General features: G+C 38.1%; 1 protein-coding gene across 1 annotated transcript in view; it reads left to right on the forward strand.

Moving 5' to 3' along the window:
* Positions 1-15,170, forward strand: part of GDPD4 (glycerophosphodiester phosphodiesterase domain containing 4) — a 151,053-nt gene extending 135,883 nt beyond the window's left edge. The window contains exon 18 of the mRNA XM_061203710.1: positions 14,665-15,170. Within this exon, the coding sequence (XP_061059693.1) occupies positions 14,665-15,170 (506 nt within the window). The remainder of the gene's footprint in view (positions 1-14,664) is intronic.
* Positions 15,171-18,237: the final 3,067 nt, after the last annotated feature.

An 18,237-nucleotide genomic window follows, 5' to 3' on the forward strand; every position in this document is an offset into this window, starting at 1 on the left:
GGAGGTTATGGCCTCAACATATGAATATGGGACACACAATTTAGCCCATAACAGTAGTCCAGTGAGGAAATGAAAAGAATATGGGAATGTTGAGGAAAGCATGAACGGGAGAGAAATTTTAAAGGAAAGCTCAAAGAGCTGTTTAAATTGGGATAAAAGACAAGGCTTTTATGCCTTAGAAAAGTACTCAGTTAACTTGACCCCAACTTCCAACTGTGTTGAATGATTATAAGAAAGTAAGGTAAGTAGGAAATAAATTAAGAATTTTTCCTGTTTTTAAGATATTTTAGTTGCCCAATTAGAGAAACCAATTTTGCCTGAACTAAGTAAATGCATGAAAAGGCTGTTTGAGTACCTCCAAGAGATACCTAGAAGGGGTGGGCCAAGTTTGGAATCAGGCAAGGAACAAGGAAGACTGGAAAGAAGCCAAAACCACAGTCCAGATCCATTCAGTTTGGGGAGAATAGAGCCTTGAACACTAAGCATAGTGTCACATCTTACACCATGACCATCTCCAAGATGGGCATGTACTGCTGCACCTACTGCTGCCACTGGAATGCTTTATCACCTCTCTAGCTTTAGGATATATTTTTCAGACCTTTAAAGAAGTTGATCCTTTGTCTTCTGTCTCATATAGTTTCTTATGAAAAGTCTTCCAAAAAGATCTTCCATTTTTAAAAAAAATCATTGTTCCTTTACTTGTAATATGTCCTTTTTCTCTGGCTGCTTTTTAAGATTGTTTCTCTTATTACTGGTTTTCAGTAATTTGATAATAGTTTATCTTGTATATGAGTGTGTATATAAGTGAGTGAGTGAGTGTGTTTGTGTGTGTGTGTGTCCATCCTGCTTGGAATTTTTTGAGCTACTTAGATCAGTCACAGTATAATTTTTATCAAACTGGATAAATTTTCAGTCTTTATTTTTCAAATTTTTTTTGCCACTACCTTCTTTCTGGGATTCCAATTACATAGATGTTAGACAGTTTCATTTTATCCTATAAGTGACTGAAACTCTGTTCATGTTTATTTTTAGCCTATTTAATTTATTTGCTTCATTTTGGATAGATTCTATTACCGTATGTATTAGGTTTTTATTGCTATAGAAAAAATTACCACAAATTTAGCAGCTCAATGCAACACAAATTTATCATCTCACAGTTTGTGTGGGTCAGGGGTGGAGGCATGGGTTTGTTAGGTCCTCTGCATAGAGTCTCTCCAGGCTAACATTGACGTGTTGGCCTGGGCAGCAATCTCTTCTGAGACTTAGAGTCTCCGAGATCACTGGTTGTTGGCAGAATTTAGTTCCTCACAGGAACTGAAATGTCCCTTTTTTTGTGATCACTGTTGACTGGGTTTTGATTTGAGTTTAGAAACCATATCCAATCCTAGCCATTTGGCCCACTCACAATGTGGCAGGTTTTTCTTCAATGCCAGCAGGAGAATCTCTCTTTATAGTAGACGGATTCAGAGAGAAAAGGACAAAGGAGGCAAAATAACAGACAAAACAAATAGAAGACAAGTTGAAACATGGTCATCATTAATTCAACCATTTAATTAATTACATTAAATATAAATGGATCAAATACTCAAATCAAAAGTAGAGATTGTCAGACTAGATAGAAAAAAGCAAGACCCAACCATATGCTGTCTACAAAAGAAATACAAAGGTACAAGTAGATTACAAAGTGAAAGGATGGGACAGTGATATGCCATGCAAACAATAAGCATAAAAATATTTTCTGAAAAAATAAACTTCAAAACATGGAACATTACTGGAAACAGAGATAGATTTCATAATGATGAACAGGTCAGTATATCAGGAAGGCATTATAGTTATAACTCTGTTTTCAGTTAATAACAGAGTTTCAAAACATGTTAGACAACAACTGAAAGAGAGGTCATAGTTGGAGATTTTAACATTCTTTACTCAGTACTTGAAAGAACAACTAAACACAAAAAATAAAACAAGAAAGAATATAGAAGTCTGAACAACACTTTCAGTCACCTTGACCTAATTGACATATAACATTTTACCCAACAACTGCAGAATATACAATATTTTCAAGTGTACATGGCATATTTCCCCAAATAGACTACATGACAATCTATACAACAGCCTGGGAGAGACAGCTGATTTACCTAACACATAGAAAGAAACAGAGAATTAGGCAAAATGAGGAGAGAGAGGAATATGGTCTAATCAAACGAACAAGACAGAAAGCTCAGAAAAACAACTAAAGGAAACTGGGATAAGCAATCTACCTGATAGACTTTAATGTAATGGTCATAAATATGCTCATCAAACTCAGGAAAGGAAAGGATGAACATAGTGAGAACTTTCACAATAAGATAAAAAATATAAGATAGTACCAAACAGAAGTTATGACTGAATTGAAAAAATACACTAGCGGCTTCAACAGCAGAGTAGATAAGGTGGAAAAACGAATGAGCAAGCTAAAAGATAGAATAGTGGAACTCCCCCAGACAGAGCAGCAAAATGAAGAAAGAATTTTAAAAAGTGAAGATATCATATGGAACCTTTGGGAAAACGTCATGTGGAATAACATTTGCATTATATGGGTCTCAGAAGGAGAAGAGAGAGAGAAAGGGCCAGAAAAATTATTTGAAGAAATAGTGACTAAAAAATTTCCTAATCTGGGGAAGGAAACAGATATCTGGGTCCAGGAAGCCCAGAGAGCTCCAAATAAGATGAACCCAAAGAGACACACATACGACACATCATTACAATTAAAACGGTAAAAGTTAAGGATAAAGAGGGAATCCTTAAAGCAGCAAGAGAAAAATAACTTGAGGCAATAAAGGAGTCCTGTGACATATTCAAAGTGCTGAAAGGAAAAAAAAATCCCACCAAGAACTCTCTACCCAGCAAGTTTATCATTCAGAAATGAAGGAGAGATTAAGAGTTTCCAAGATAAGCAAAAGCTAAAGGAGTTTATCACCACTACACTGATTCTACGTGAAATATTAAAGGGACTTCTTTAAACTGAAAAGAAATGGCACTAACTGACAATAAGAAAACATACAAAAATTAAAATCTCACTGGAAAATGTAAATATATAATAAAGGTAGGGGATCAATCACTTATAAAGCAAGCATGAAGGTTAAAAGACAAAAGTAGTAAAAATAACTAAAATTACAATAATTAGTTAAGGAATGCATAAAATAAAAAAGTGTGAAAAGTGTCATCAATAGATGAATTTCAGAAGACTGAAATCTTACAGAGTACGTTCTGTGACCACAGCAAAATTAAATTAGAAACAAACATGAATAAGATATCTAGATAAGCCTCTAGATGCTGGAAATTAGCGTATTTCTTAAAACCCCATTGACCAAGGAATAAATCACAAGGGAAGTTGGAAAATATTTCAAACTAAAGGATAATGCATATACAACAACAAAATTTGTGGGGTACAGCTAAAGCAGGACTTAGAGGGACATTTCTAACTTTAAATGTTAGAGGGAAGATTGGTTTAATATTGATTAATTTTCTACCTTAAGAATCTAGAAAAAGAAAAGTAAATTTTTCTCTAAGTAAAAGAAAGGAAACACTAAAGACAGCAGGAATCAACGAAATAGAAAAGATACAAACAGAGAGAAAATGAAAAGTTGGTTCTTGAAAAGATAAATAAAATTGATAAACTTTTAGCGAGAGAGAGAGAGAGTTTGATTGCCAATATGATAAATGATGAATGAAAGAGGAAATATCACTCCAGATCCTAGACATAAAAAGGAATATTATGAATATTTTTATGCCATTATATTTGACAATTTGAAGTAGAGAAATTCTTTGAAATACAAAACTTAACTAGAATTGAGAGAAGATACATAAATTTGTAATTGCCTACTATCTGTCGGAGTCAAATTTTTATATCAAAAACTTCACCATAAAGAAAAGTCCAGGGCCAAAGAGTTTCACTGGTTGATCAAATATTTAAGAAATAAAAAGGAGGGAAGGAAGGAAGGATGGAAGGAAGGAAGGGAGGAGGGAAGGAAGGAAGGAAATCCCATACCAACTCAGAAAAAAGAAGAGGAAGGAACACTTCCCAGCTGATTCTTTGAGGTCAGCAATACACTAATATAAAACCTGACAAAGATGTTACAAGTACTAAGTATACAGATCAATATCATTCATGAACTTAGACAAAAATCCTGAACAAAATATTAGCAAATTGAATCTATCAGTATATAAAAAGGATAATGCATCTTGAGTAAGTGGGGTTTATCCCAACAGTGCAAGATGAATATGTCATTTGAAAATTAATCATTATAATCCACCATATTAACAAAATAAAGTAGAAAAAGCATATTTGACAAAAATCAACACCCATTTATGATCAAAGCTCTGGGCAAACTAGGAATAGAATGAGACTTCCTCAATCTGATGGAAAATATTTCCAGAAAACCTACAGCCAGTATCATTTTAATGGTGAAACAATGAATATTTTCCCTCTAAGATCAGAAATAAAACAAGGGGAGCCTGATCAAGATGGTGGAATAGGAAGATGGGGAGCTCACCTCCTCCCACAAATACATCAAAAATACATTTACATGTGGAACAGTTCTCACAGAATACTTGCTGAATGCTGGCAGAAGATCTCATAAAACCAAAATTGCAAAACAGATCACCACATAACTGGGTAGGAGGAAAGAAAAAAAAAATGGAATTGGGATGGGACCTGTGCCCTGGGAGGGAGCTGTGAAAGAGGAAAGGTTCCCTCACACTGGGAAGTGCTTTCACTGGTGGGGATATCAGGTAGAACAGAAAGAGAGCTCCAGAGGCTTGGAGGAGAGTGCAGCAGCCAGTTTGCAGCAGGCAGAACAGAGAAAGACCAGCACAGAGGGTCTGGCCACCTCCCTGCACTCCCTAGCCTGAGACACATGTCTGCTGGTGTGTGTGGGGTGCTGGGTGCTGAAGCTTGGGATTCAGAGGACAGACCCAGAGAGAAGATGGATTGGCTGCATGGAGACAGCCTGAAGGGGCTGGAGTGTGGTCCAAGCTGCAACTGGGGGTGTGTGCAGGAAGGAGCCCAGGCCCACCATTGAAGCCCCATTGTTAACATGCGTGCTCGAAGAGAGGGGTGAGGCTCACCATAGCAGCCTCATTCTCAGCGTGCTCACAGCAGGCAGGGCTCTGCCACTGAAGCCTCACTATTAATGTGCACGAAGGGTGGCATGGGCCCCACCATAGCAGCTTTACTCAACATGCTCACAGCAGGAGTGGCTCCATCTCTATGAGCTCTGGGAGCACGCAAGTGCTGGCGGGTTGCCCATAAGTGGAGGTGGGGTTGAAATTCCAGCTGATCCCCAGAGGCTGAGCGACTTCAGAAGCAGGACTGAAATCTGAGTGTGCAGTGGTTATGCAACCCAGGGACTTGTGCAACACACGTAGCTATGTAAACTCAGTTAGTCTGGGATATCCAAGCAGATTACTGGTGTTCCTGTGGCTGGAGCGGGTCCGGCGATAGTGGCTGCAGGCTTTGCCGTGCAAGCACACTGAGGCGGGGCCAAGGTTTGGACTGACTCAGTAGCTCCCATGGTGGGTCCAGGTGCGTGACTAGGGCAGTCTCCGTGCCTGGCTTCAGTGGTTCTGTGCCAACAGATCTGCGCTAGAGGCTTTGTGAGTACAGTGCCTGAGGGATACCCGGGCTGATTGCCTGAATTCCCATGGTTGAGTCCGGGCTGAGGGCAGTGCCCAAAACAGTGTATGGGTGACAGGTGGCACCACAGAGTGCACTTCCCAGTACAGTAAGTCCCCTACATACGAACGAGTTCCATTCCGAGAGTGCGTTCGTTAAGTCCAATTTGTTCGTAAGTCCAACAAAGTTAGCCAAGGAAACCAACTAACACAGTCGGCTATATAGCACTATACTGTAATAGGTTTATAATAACTTTTCACACAAATAATACATAACAAACAAGGGCTTCCCTGGTGGCGCAGTGGTTAAGAATCCGCCTGCCAATGCAGAGGACACAGGTTCGAGCCCTGGTCTGGGAAGATCCCACATGCCGTGGAGCAACTAAGCCCCAGCACCACAACTACTGAGCCTGCACTCTAGAGCCCGCGAGCCACAACTGCTGAAGCCCGCGTGCCTAGAGGCTGTGCTCTGAAAAAAAGAGAAGCCACCACAATGAGAAACCCGCGCACTGCAAGGAAGAGTAGCCCCTGCTTGCTGCAACTAGAGAAAGCCCATGCACAGCAACGAAGACCCAACACAGCCAAAAATAAAATAAATAAATAAATTTATCAAAAAAAAAAAGCCTTTCTAACCTTTACAAAAAAAAAAACACAAAAGTAAACATTTTTAATCTTACAGTGCAGTACCTTGAAAGGTACAGTAGTACAGTACAACAGCTGGCATACAGGGGCTGGCATCACATGAACAGGCAAGAAGAGTTACTGACTGGAAGAGGGAGAGGAGGTGGGAGATGGTAGACCTGAAGGATCATCAACAATAGGAGATGGAGGGCAAGCTGCAATTTCACTGATGCCTGACATTGATGGCACAGGTTCTAGTTCATTGCTGGATTCAATCCTGTCTACCCTCGTGAAAAAATGATCCAGTGATGTCTGGGTAGTAGCTGTTTTTTTCTTGTCATAGATGACACGGTAGCACTGGATTGCATTCTGAACGGCTGCTGCAACCTTTGTGTACTGTTCTACATTTTGGTCCTGTGCCTCAAAAACTAACAGTGCCTCCTCAAATAAAGAAAATCCCTTTGCCATTTCCTGCATCGTGAATCTCTGGTTCTTCAGTTACTTCTTCTTCCTCTTGTCTGTCTTCATCCTTTCTCTGGGCCTCCAATTCCATCAGGTCTTCATTAGTAAGCTCCTCGTGTTACACGACAAGGAGTTCAGTGAAGTCGTCCTCTTGCAGATCTAGCTCCAGCTTCTTGCTGAGGGTCACTAAGTTGCTGAAGACCTCTTTGAACTCCTCATCCACATTCTCAAATCCATGAAAATTGTGAACAAACTGCAGGCAAAGGTTCTTCCGTACCCCATTCATGGTGATGGCCATAACCTCACGCCAAGCAAAGTCAATGTTTTTTGTGGGCTTGTAGATGTTATAGTCCTTTCGAAATTGTCACAAGGTTGTTCCTGATTTGTCACTCACTTTTACTGCCTGATGAAAAGTGTGACATAAATAATATTTCTTGAAAATCGCTGTAACTCCCTGGTCCATAGGTTGGAAGAGCAACGTAGTATTTGGTGGCAGAAGCACTACTTTGGGATGAAAGTTGTCCATGAATGGGGGGTGGCCTGGAGCATTGTCCAACAGCAAAAGAATGTTGACGTCCTTCTCCAAGCAATATTTCTCTACCTCTGGGATAAAGTGGTGGAAAATCCAGTCCTGGAAAATGGTCTGTGTAACCCAGGCTTTGGGGTTACTCTTCCACACAACAGGAAGAGAGCCCTTGGCTATGTTCTAAGGGCTGTTGAGTTCTCTGAATGATAAACTAAGAGGGGCTTCAGCTTCATACTGCTGGAAGTATTGCTACCCAACAACAGAGTTAGCCTATCCTTTGCTGCTTTATAGCCTGGCATCAACTTTTCCTCCTTACTGATGTAACTTTGGTCTGGCATCCTCTTCCAGTACAGTCCTGTCTCATCTACATTAAAAACCTGCTCGGGTAAATACATGCCTTCATCAATAATTTCTCAAAGCATTTCAGGAAATTCCCAGGCAGCTACTGTATATGCCTTCACTGCTTTGCCACTTACTTTTACATTGTGAAGTTTGGCTCTAGCCTTGAACCAATGAAACCAGCCATGGCTGGCACCCTCCGATTCTTCACCATGTTTCTTCTTCAAGTCTTCATAAAAGGCTTTTAGCTTTCTCTTGAATCAGCATTAAGCTGAGGGGGACTCGACACTAATGCTGATCCTGCATCCACACACTGAGAAGTTTCTTCATCTCCTCCATTTTTTCCACGCTTCTTTGATATTATTGTTGACATCATTGGCACAGAAGACTTCACATGTTCCGAGATCTTGTCCTTGTTCTTTAGAATCATGCTGATGGTTGAATGAGTCATGTTACACGAACAAGGACGTCTACCATCTTTTTGCTCACTCCACTCTCTCAATTATTTTCACTTTTGTTTCCATCGTTATCACTTGGCACTTCTTAGCAATATAAGCTACATCACTGCTGCATTTACGCTTGCTTCCAGACATCCTGGGCTTGAAATAAAGATACTGTACTACTATACTGTGTACAGTACTGTACAGTAAAGTACACAAAAGTACAACCACTTTTAGAGGATGCACGAACATGACAATGTACACCAGACGCATGAACTAACATGTGATTGGACATGAAAATGCACGTTTGCATCTTTGAAAGTTTGCAAGTTGAAGGTTTGTATGTAGGGGACTTAATATACACAACTCCTGCGGAGGAATACTCAGTGGATCCTCTCCCAGCAGGAGCACTCCAGCCCCACCTACCTCACGCTGCAGTTCAGAAACAGATATGAGGGTGTCTTCTCCAACAACTGGGGAGCAGACCCAGTGCCCAACAGGGCTGTGACAACTAAAGAGCAAAGAGGAGGCCCTGCTCAACATCCCTTGCAGGCTCTGGTCACCACAACAATAATCACACTCTCTATTAAGGGGATAACAGCCAGCAAACACTGAGGAAAGATGAGGCAGGCATCCATACTGTAAACAGCCCTCACACCAAAAATATTAGACTCATGGAGGCAACAAAGGGACACTCCCACATAAAAACAGCCATTTAAAACCGCAGTAGATAACTGTTTCTCTGAAACTCATAGGGTCAGAAAAATATGAGTAAAATGAAGAAGCAGAGGAACCACTCGCAATTAAACAATCAAGAAAATTCGCCTGAAAGAACAAACAATGAAATAGATATCTCCAGTTTACCAGACCCCAAGTTCAAAAAGGAGGTAATAAAAATACTGAAGGAATTAAGAAGGCCTATCAATAGAAATGCAGATGACTGTAAAAAGAAACTGTAAAAAGGAACCAGTTAAAATTAGAAAACTCATTTACCAAGACAAAAGCTGAGCAAAAGGCAATAAATAGCAAACTAAATAATGCAGAAGCATGAATAAATGATCTGGAAGATAGAACAATGGAAATCACCCAATTGGAACAGCAGACAAAAGAGACAAATGAAAAAAAAAAAAAGAAAGCAATATATGAGGTGTATGGGATAATGTAAAAGGTGCCAATCTACACGTAATAGGAGTCCCAAAAGGAGAAGAAAGAGGGGAATCAAAAATGTATTTGAAGAAATTATGGCTGAAAACGTCCCAAACCTAAAGAAGGAAACACATATCCAGGTACAGGAAGCACAGAACGTCCCAAACAAGATGAACTCAAACAGACCTACACCAAGACATATTATTATTAAAATTGCAAAAGTTAAAGATAAAGAGAAGATTCTAAAGGCAGCAAGAGAAAAACAAAGAGTTAATTACAAGGGAACTCACCACAAGGCTATCAGCTGATTTCTCTATAGAAACACTGCAGACCAAGAAGAGAGTGGCAAGATATATTCAAAGTCCTGAAAGGGAAAAACCTGCAACCTAGGATACTCTACTCAGCAAGATTATCATTTAGAATAGAAAGAGAGAAAGAATTCTCAGACAAGCAAAAACTAAAAGAATACAGCAATATTAAACTTATCCTAAAAGAAATATTGAAAGGTTTTCTCTAAATAGAAAAGAAGCAAGAATCTACGTGAAAGAGAAAATCACATTTGGAAAATAAATCACTTAAGCCAGTACACAGGTTAAAAAAAAATTTCGGGAAAGTGATGATAACTACAATGAACAGCAAAAGGATAAAAAGATGTAAAAGAGGACATCAAAATCATTAAAAGTGGGGGAGGAGAGTACAAAAATGTAGATTTTTAAAAACTATGTTTCAGCCTATGTGACTACCAGTCTAAAGCAAGTAGATACACTAATGGGTTAACATACTTGAAAAACAGTGTAACTACAAATAAAAAGTATACAATAGATTCATAAAAACCAAAAAGAAGAGAACATAAGCATAATACAAAAGAAAACCACCAAACCACAAAAGGAAAAACAAAAGAAAAAGAAATGAACAAAGAAGAAATACAAAATCAACTGGAAAACAAGATTTAAAATGGAAATAAATACATATCTATCAAAAATTAGCTTAAATGTCAATGGACTAAATGCTCCAATCAATAGACAAAGAGTGGCAGATTGGATAAAAAACAAGAGCATGTAATATGCTGCCTACAAGAGACCTACTTTAGGGTGAAGGACACATATGGATTGAAAGTGAGGGGATGGATAAAGATGTTTCATGCAAACAGAAGTGATAAGAAAGTGGGGGTAGCAATACTCATATCAGACAAAATAGACTTTAAAACAAAGACCATAAAGAAAGATAATGAAGGACACTATAATAATAGAAGGATCAATACACTAAGAGGATATTAAACTCATTAATATATATACACCTAATATAGGAGCACCAAAATACACAAAACAAATACTAACAAACATAAAGGGAGAAATTGATGAGAATAAAATAATAGTAGAAGACTTTAACACCCCACTCACATCAATGGACAGATCTTCCAGACAGAAAATCAGTAAGCAACAGAGATCTTAAATGATACAATAGAAAAGTTAAACAATTGATATTTTCAGGACATTACATCCAGAAAAACCAGAATACACATTCTTTTCGAGTGCACATGGAACATTCTCTAGGATTGACAACATACTAGGGCAAAAAACAACCCTCAACGAATTTAAGAGGATAAAAATTATTTCAAGCATCTTTTCTGAACACAATGGCATGAAAATAGAAATCAACCACAGAAAAAGAAATGAGAAAAAACAATTACATGGAGACTAAACAACATGCTACTGAAAAACCAATGGGTCAACAGTGAAATCAAAGAAGAATTTTTAAAATACCTTGAGGCAAATGACAATGAAAACACAACCATTCAAAATCTGTGGGATGCAGCAAAAGCAGTTCTTAGAGGTAAATTCATAGCAATACAGGCCTTCTTCAAAAAACAAGAAAAAATCTCAAATAAACAATCTTATCTACCACCTAAAAGAATTAGAAAAAGAAGAAATAAAACCTAAAGTCAGCATAAGGAAGGAAATAATAAAGATCAGAGAGGAAATGAATAAAATAGAGATTAAAAAATAATAGAAAAAAGGTCAATAAAACCAACAGCTGTTTTTTTTTTGAAAGGGTAAACAAAGTTGACAAACCTCTAGCCAGACTCACCAAGAAGAAAAGAGAGAGGCCCCAAATAAACAAAATAAAAAATGAAAGGAGCAATAACAACCAATACAGCAGAAATACAAAAAATAAAATAAGAGAATACTATGAAAAATTACATGCCAAAAAATTGGACAACCTACAGGAAATGGACAAGTTTCTAGAAACAGACAACCCACCAAAACTGAATCAACATGACATACACAGTTTGAACAGACTGATCACTAGAAGTGAAATAGAATCTATAATTCTAAAAACTCCCTGCAAACAAAAGCCCAGGACCCGATGGCTTCACTGGGGAATTCTAGCAAACTTACAAAGAAAAACTTATATCAGTCCTTCTCAAACTCCTCCAAAAGGGAACACTCCCAAAGTCATTCTATGAAGCCACTATCACCCTGACACCAAAACCAGACAAAGACACTACCAAAAAAGAAAATTACAGTCCAATATCTTTGATGGGTATAGATGCAAAAATTCTCAAGAAAATATTAGCAAACCAAATCCAACAGCACATAGAAAAGATCATACACAACGACCAAGTTGCATTCATCCCACGGTCACAAGGATGGTTCAACCTATGCAAATCAATTAATATGATACAGCACGTCAACAAAAGAAAGGTAAAAAAACACATGATCATCTCAATAGATGCAGAAAAAGCATTTGACAAAATTCAGCATCCATTCATGATAAAAAAAACTCTTACCAATGTGGGTACAGAGGAAATATATCTCAACATAATAAAAGCCATTTATGACAAATCCACAGCCAACACAATACTCAATGGTGAAAAGCTGAAAGCCTTCCCACTAAAATCTAGAACAAGACAAGGATGCCCACTCTCACTACTGCCATTCAACACAGTATTGCAAATCCTAGCCACAGCAATCAGATAAGAAAAAGAAAAATAGGTTTCCAAATTGGAAGAGAAGAAGTAAAATGGTCATTATATGCAGATGACATGATACTATATATAGAAAACCCTAAAGACCACACAAAAACTACTAGAACTGATAAACGAATTCAGCAAGGTAGCAGGATACAGGATTTACATACAGTAATCTGTTGGATTTCTTTATACTAACAATGAAATATGAGAAACGGAAAGTAAAAAAACAATTTCTTTTAAAATTGCATTAAAAAAAAAAAAGCTTAGGAATAAACCTGCCCAAGGAGGCAAAAGGCTTATATGGTGACAACTATAAAACATTAATAAAGGAAATTAAAGAGGATTCAAAGAAATGGAAAGATTTTCCCATGATCTTGGATTGGAAGAATTAATATTGTTAAGATGGCCATACTACCCAAAGCAGTCTACAGATTTAATGTGATCTCTATCAAATTACCCATGACATTTTTCACAGAACTAGAACAAATAATCCTAAAATTTATATGGAACTATAAAAGACCCAGAATCATCAAAGCAATCCTGAGGAAAAAGAACAAAGTCAGAGGCATAACCCTCCCAGACTTCAGACAATACTACAAAGCTACAGTAATTGAAACAGCATGGTATTGGCATAAAAACGGACATATGGATCAATGGAACAGAATAGAGAGCCCAGAAATAAACCCACACACCTGTTATCAATTACTCTTTGACAAAGGAAGCAACAGTATACAATGGAGAAAAGATAGTCTCTTCAGCAAGCAGTGTTGGGAAAGCTGGACAGCCACATGTAAATCAATGAAGTTAGAACACACCCTCTCACCATATGCAAAAATAAACTCAAAATGGCTTAAAGACTTAAATGTAAGACATGACACCATAAAACTCTAGAAGAGAACATAGGCAAAACATTCTCTGACATAAATCATACCAATATTTTGTTAGGTTAGTCTCCCAAGGCAAAGAAATAAAAGCAAAAATAAACAAATGGGACCTAATCAAACTTATAAGCTTTTGCATAGCAAAGGAAACCATAAACAAAACGAAAAGACACCCTACAGGCTGGGAGAAAATATTTGCAAAATATGCAACCAACAAGGGCTTAATTTTCAAAATATACAAACAGTGCATACAACTCAATAACAAAAAAATGAACAACCCAATGAAAAAATGGGCAGAACACCTAAATAGACATTTCTCCAAAGAAGACATGCAGATGGCCAATAGACACATGAAAAGATGCTCAACATCACTTATTATTAGAGAAATGCAAATCAAAACTACAACAGGGTACCACCTCACACTGATCAGAATGGCCATCATTAAAAAGTCCACAAATAACAAATGCTGGAGAGGGTGTTGAGAGAAGGGAACCCTCTTGCACTACTGCTGGGAATGTAAGTTGATACAGCCACTATGGAGAATAATATGGAGTTTCCTTAAAAAACTAAAGATAGAATTACCATGTGACCCAGCAATCCCACTACTGGGCATATATCTGGACAAAATTCTAAATTGAAAAGATACATGCACCCCAATGTTTATAGCAGTACAATTTACAATAGCCAAGACATGGGAGCAATTTAAATGTCCACTGACAGACAAATGGATAAACATATGAGATATATATATATATATATATATATGTATATGATGTGATATACAATGGAATATTACTCAACCATTAAAAAGAATGAAATAATGCCATTTGCAGCAACATGGTTGGACCTAGAGATTATCATACTAAGTCAGAAATTATATCATTTATATATGGAATCTAAAATATGAAACAAATGAACGTATTTATGAAACAGAAACAGACTCACAGACATAGAAAACAAAATTATGGTTACCAAAGGGGAAAGGGAGGGGGTGGGGGAAGGATACATTAGTAGTTTGGGATTAGCAGATACAAACTACTATATATAAAATAGATAAACAACAAGGTCCTACTGTATAGCACAGGGAAATATATTCAATATCCTTTAATAAACCATCATGGAAAAGAATATGAAAAGAATATATATAACTGAATCTCTTTGCTGTACACCAGAAACTAACACAACTTTGTAAATCAACTATATTTCAATTTAAAAAGTAATAAAACAAGGATATCTGCTCTCACCACTTCTATTTGGCCTTGTGTTGGAAATCCTAGCCAGTTCAGTAAGATAAGTAAAAGGCATAAAGGAAGAAATAAAACTCCTGATTTGAGTTTATGATTATTTACATTAAAAATTCTACAGAGTCAAACAAAAAACCTACTAGAACTAAAAAGTGAGTTGAGAAGTGTCTCTCTTAAACTCCAGCACCTTGATGAATTGAGGACCATAGGAAAGTCTGCCCAAAGCCTGGGTAGGGAGAGAACTAGGGGGAATGAACCTGAGATGGTAAGTGAGAGGCTGACATTTTAAAGATGACTACAGTTTTACCACGTGACCGGCAAAGATTGGAGAAGTGACATCTGATGAATCTGTGTTTTTGTCTTTTCTATCCCACAGAATCTCAGAGTATAAGCCTCCGAACTGGAAAAAGTGAGAATCAAGAACCTTCACATATATCCATAGATCCTCCCACCCGAGTTATGGAAATCCCTTGGATTCAAGCAGCCCTCCACCCAACTTTAACCAAGAGTGTAAGGAAACACCCAGACCCTAGCTGTTTTTCAGTAGTCCCCATGAAGAAAGCCAGCAAACCAGAGCAAGTCAGCAAAACCATTAAGACACCAATGCCTGGTAAGGATGACGTTAGACAACCAGTGCCCACCATGAAGGCCTTTGAACCCACCCAAGCACCCATCTGGGAGTCGACCAGAGAGACCCCCTTGCAAACTTCATTGTCTGCCATAGAGACGAATGAAACAATTTCCTCCATAGACATCCCTCATCCTGCAAAACAAATTGAAAAGCCCCCCAGTATTGAATCTTCAGAAGAATCCTCTTTTATGTTTTCCACCACATCCAGCCTGTCCTTCTCCTCCTTAGGGCTGTCTTCAGAGAAGCATTAGCCACAACTTGCCCACTTCTTCCTCTTCCTCTCTGTGCCTGAGGGTAGTGATGGTGTGGAGCAGTCAAGAAAGGAGTGCAGAAGAGCCACTAAGGCTCTCAGGAAAACCATTCTGGTCTAGTCTTTCTATAAAGAGTGCATCTCAAGGGGAGAGGCAAGGGAAAAATAGTTATTGTAGTCTTGGAGCTGGAGCTGGTTGTTCTCTGGGTGTTAACAGGTTTTATCTAATCTGTGGTGAACATCAGCATGTAAATAAAGGCAACCTCTCAGGAACTCAGAAGGTAAATGGTGTATTCTTTGGACCCCTCTGTGGTCATTCAGGGTGACAAAGACTAGGGGATGAGTGCCAAAGTGATGCCATCCTGAGTCAGAGAATGAGAGGTGGCATGGGCTTGAGTCGGCAGCAAAGATCTCATCCCACACACAAATTGTTATCCAGCATGAAGTGGGGATAACATTTGTTGTTGGCTGATTCCCCAGTGGGGTGATGGGCATAATCCCATGCCCACTCAGTGATTCTAGCCTTGAGTAAAAATCAGAGCCACAAGTGTCTAGAGCTTTATCAACCTGGAGCATCTGAAAGAAGAAATGCCTGGGATATACCAAGTGCAAGAAGTGGCGCAATGGGATAAAAATGGACTATTTTAAAATATGTTATTAGTCAAACCCCGGCATAAGCTCTAGAACCTTGTCTTCTTGACTGACACTAAGAATAGGATATTGCCACTCCCTCAGATAAGGTTTAATCTAGTATACATAATCTAGTCAAGATTATCACATCAAGATTATCAGATTATCAAGTCAAGTTAAATCTAATTATTTATACATATAAATAACTAAATAATTATTTAAGTTAAGAAAGTTTAAGACCTATTACCAGGCAGAAAATCATTAATTGCCAAATGAACTCATTCAGATAGTGATAGTTCTTGGAATCCAGAAAAAAAGTGACATGTTTTGGGATTGGAAGAAGCCTGGGAAGAATGAGAACTGGAATTTGAAGATTGGGTAGGATTTGGAAAAGGAGAGGAACAGAGAGTTCACGTTAAGTAGGATAGACAACATTAGTCAAACACAAATTTAATAGCAATCTTTTTTTGTATTTTTAAAACGTGATAAAATATACATAACATAAAATTTATCTTTATTACTACTTTTAAGTATATGGTTCAGTGGCATTAAGTACATTCACATTGTTGTGCTGTGCAACCACCAGTGGAATTTTTTTCTTTCAGCTTTCTTTTGCTTTCCATTTGCATGGGATATCTTTTTCCATTCCTTCACTTTCAGTCTGTCTATGTCCTTAAAGTTGAAGTGAGTCTCTTGCAGGCAGCATATAGTTGGGTCTTGTTTTTTATTCATTCAGCCACTGTATGTCTTTTGATTAGAGAATTTAGTCCAGTTACATTTAAAGCAATTATCAATAGGTATGGGCTTTTGTCATTTTGTTAGTTGTTTTCTGGATGTTCTGTAATTCTTTTGTCCTTTCTTCTTCTGTCTTTGTCTTTGGATTTGATGATTTTCTGTGGTGGCATGCTTAGATTCCTATCTCTTTATCTTTTGTGTACCTAGTATAGGTTTTTGCTTTGTGGTTGCCGTGAGGTTTACGTAAAACATATTTATAACAGTGTATTTTAAGTTGGTAATAACAAATTTGAACACATGCTAAAGCTCTGCATCTTTACTCTCCCACCAATGATCTATGTTTTTGATGTCATAATTTAACCTCTTGTGTATCTGAAACCGTGCACCTCAGATTGGGACTTGAACCCATGTGGCCGGGACTCACACCTGGCCAAAACCCACAGTCTTTTAACTGAGATCACACCCCTGGTTTCAGGACTTAATGAAGCTCAGGTTCTTGAGGTCTCATTGCAGAAGAATTCAGTGAGAGACAAAGTGATAGGTAAGAAGTGGATTTATTTAGAGAGAAACGCACTCCACAGACAGAGTGTGGGCCATCTCAAAAGGTGAGAGCAGCCCCAAAATATGGTTAGTTTTTATGGGCTGGGTAAGATCATAGGGTTATTCCAACTATTTGGGGGGAAGGGTTGGGGATTTCCAGGAATTAGGCCACTGCCCACTTTTTGGTCTTTGATGGTTGGCCTCAGAACTGTCATGGTGCTGGTGGGTATGTCATTTAGCTTGCTGATGTGTTATGATGAGGCTAAAGGTCTAGCGGAAGTCAACTTGGGTTGACTAGTGGAAGCCATCTTGGACCTATTTGGTTCTAATCGGTTTATGTCGTGTCCTCAGGCTATGCCATTCTTTTAAATTTTGTGCCCTGCCCCTTTCCCTCCTGTTTCATATCCATTAACAAAATATTGTAGTTATTCTTTTACTACTTTTGTCTTTTATCCTTCACACTAGATATATAAGTGATTAGCACATCACCATTACAACATTAAATTATTTCCAGATTTAACTATATATTTACCTTTACTAGTGAGATTTACACTTTTATATATTTTCCTGTTATTAATTAGTGCCCCTTTGCTTCAGCCTAAAGAAGTCCCTTTAACATCTCTTGTAAGGCCAGTCTAGTGCTGCTGAACTCTTTCATCTTTCAGCTTTTGCTTGTCTGGAAAACTCTTTAGCTTTCCTTCAATAATGAAGGATTACTCAGGTGGGTAGAGTATTCTTTGTCAGCAGCAGCACTTTGAATATATTGTGGTACTCCCTTTTGGCCTGCAAGGTTTCTGGTGAAAAATCTGCTGATTGCCTTATGAGGGTTCCCTTTTACATAACAAGTTGTTTTCTCTTGCTGTTTTTAAGATTCTCTCCTTGTCTTTAACTTTTGACAATTAATTATAATGTGTCTTGTCCAGTGTCTCCATTCATCTTAATTGGACCTCTCTGAACTTCCCAGATCTAAATGTCTCTTTCCTTCCCCAGGTTAGGGAAGTTTTCAGCTATTATTTTTTCAAAGAAGTTTTCTGCTTCTTTCACTCTCTCTTTTACTTCTGGAACCTCTATACTGTGCATATTGTTCCTCTTGATATGGCCCAATAAGTCCGTTAAGCTATCTTCACTATTTTTCGTTCTTTTTGTTCCTCTGATTGGATGAA

This window comes from Eubalaena glacialis, chromosome 10 (assembly GCF_028564815.1).
Source record: "Eubalaena glacialis isolate mEubGla1 chromosome 10, mEubGla1.1.hap2.+ XY, whole genome shotgun sequence".
In the NCBI taxonomy this organism is placed as follows: domain Eukaryota; kingdom Metazoa; phylum Chordata; class Mammalia; order Artiodactyla; family Balaenidae; genus Eubalaena; species Eubalaena glacialis.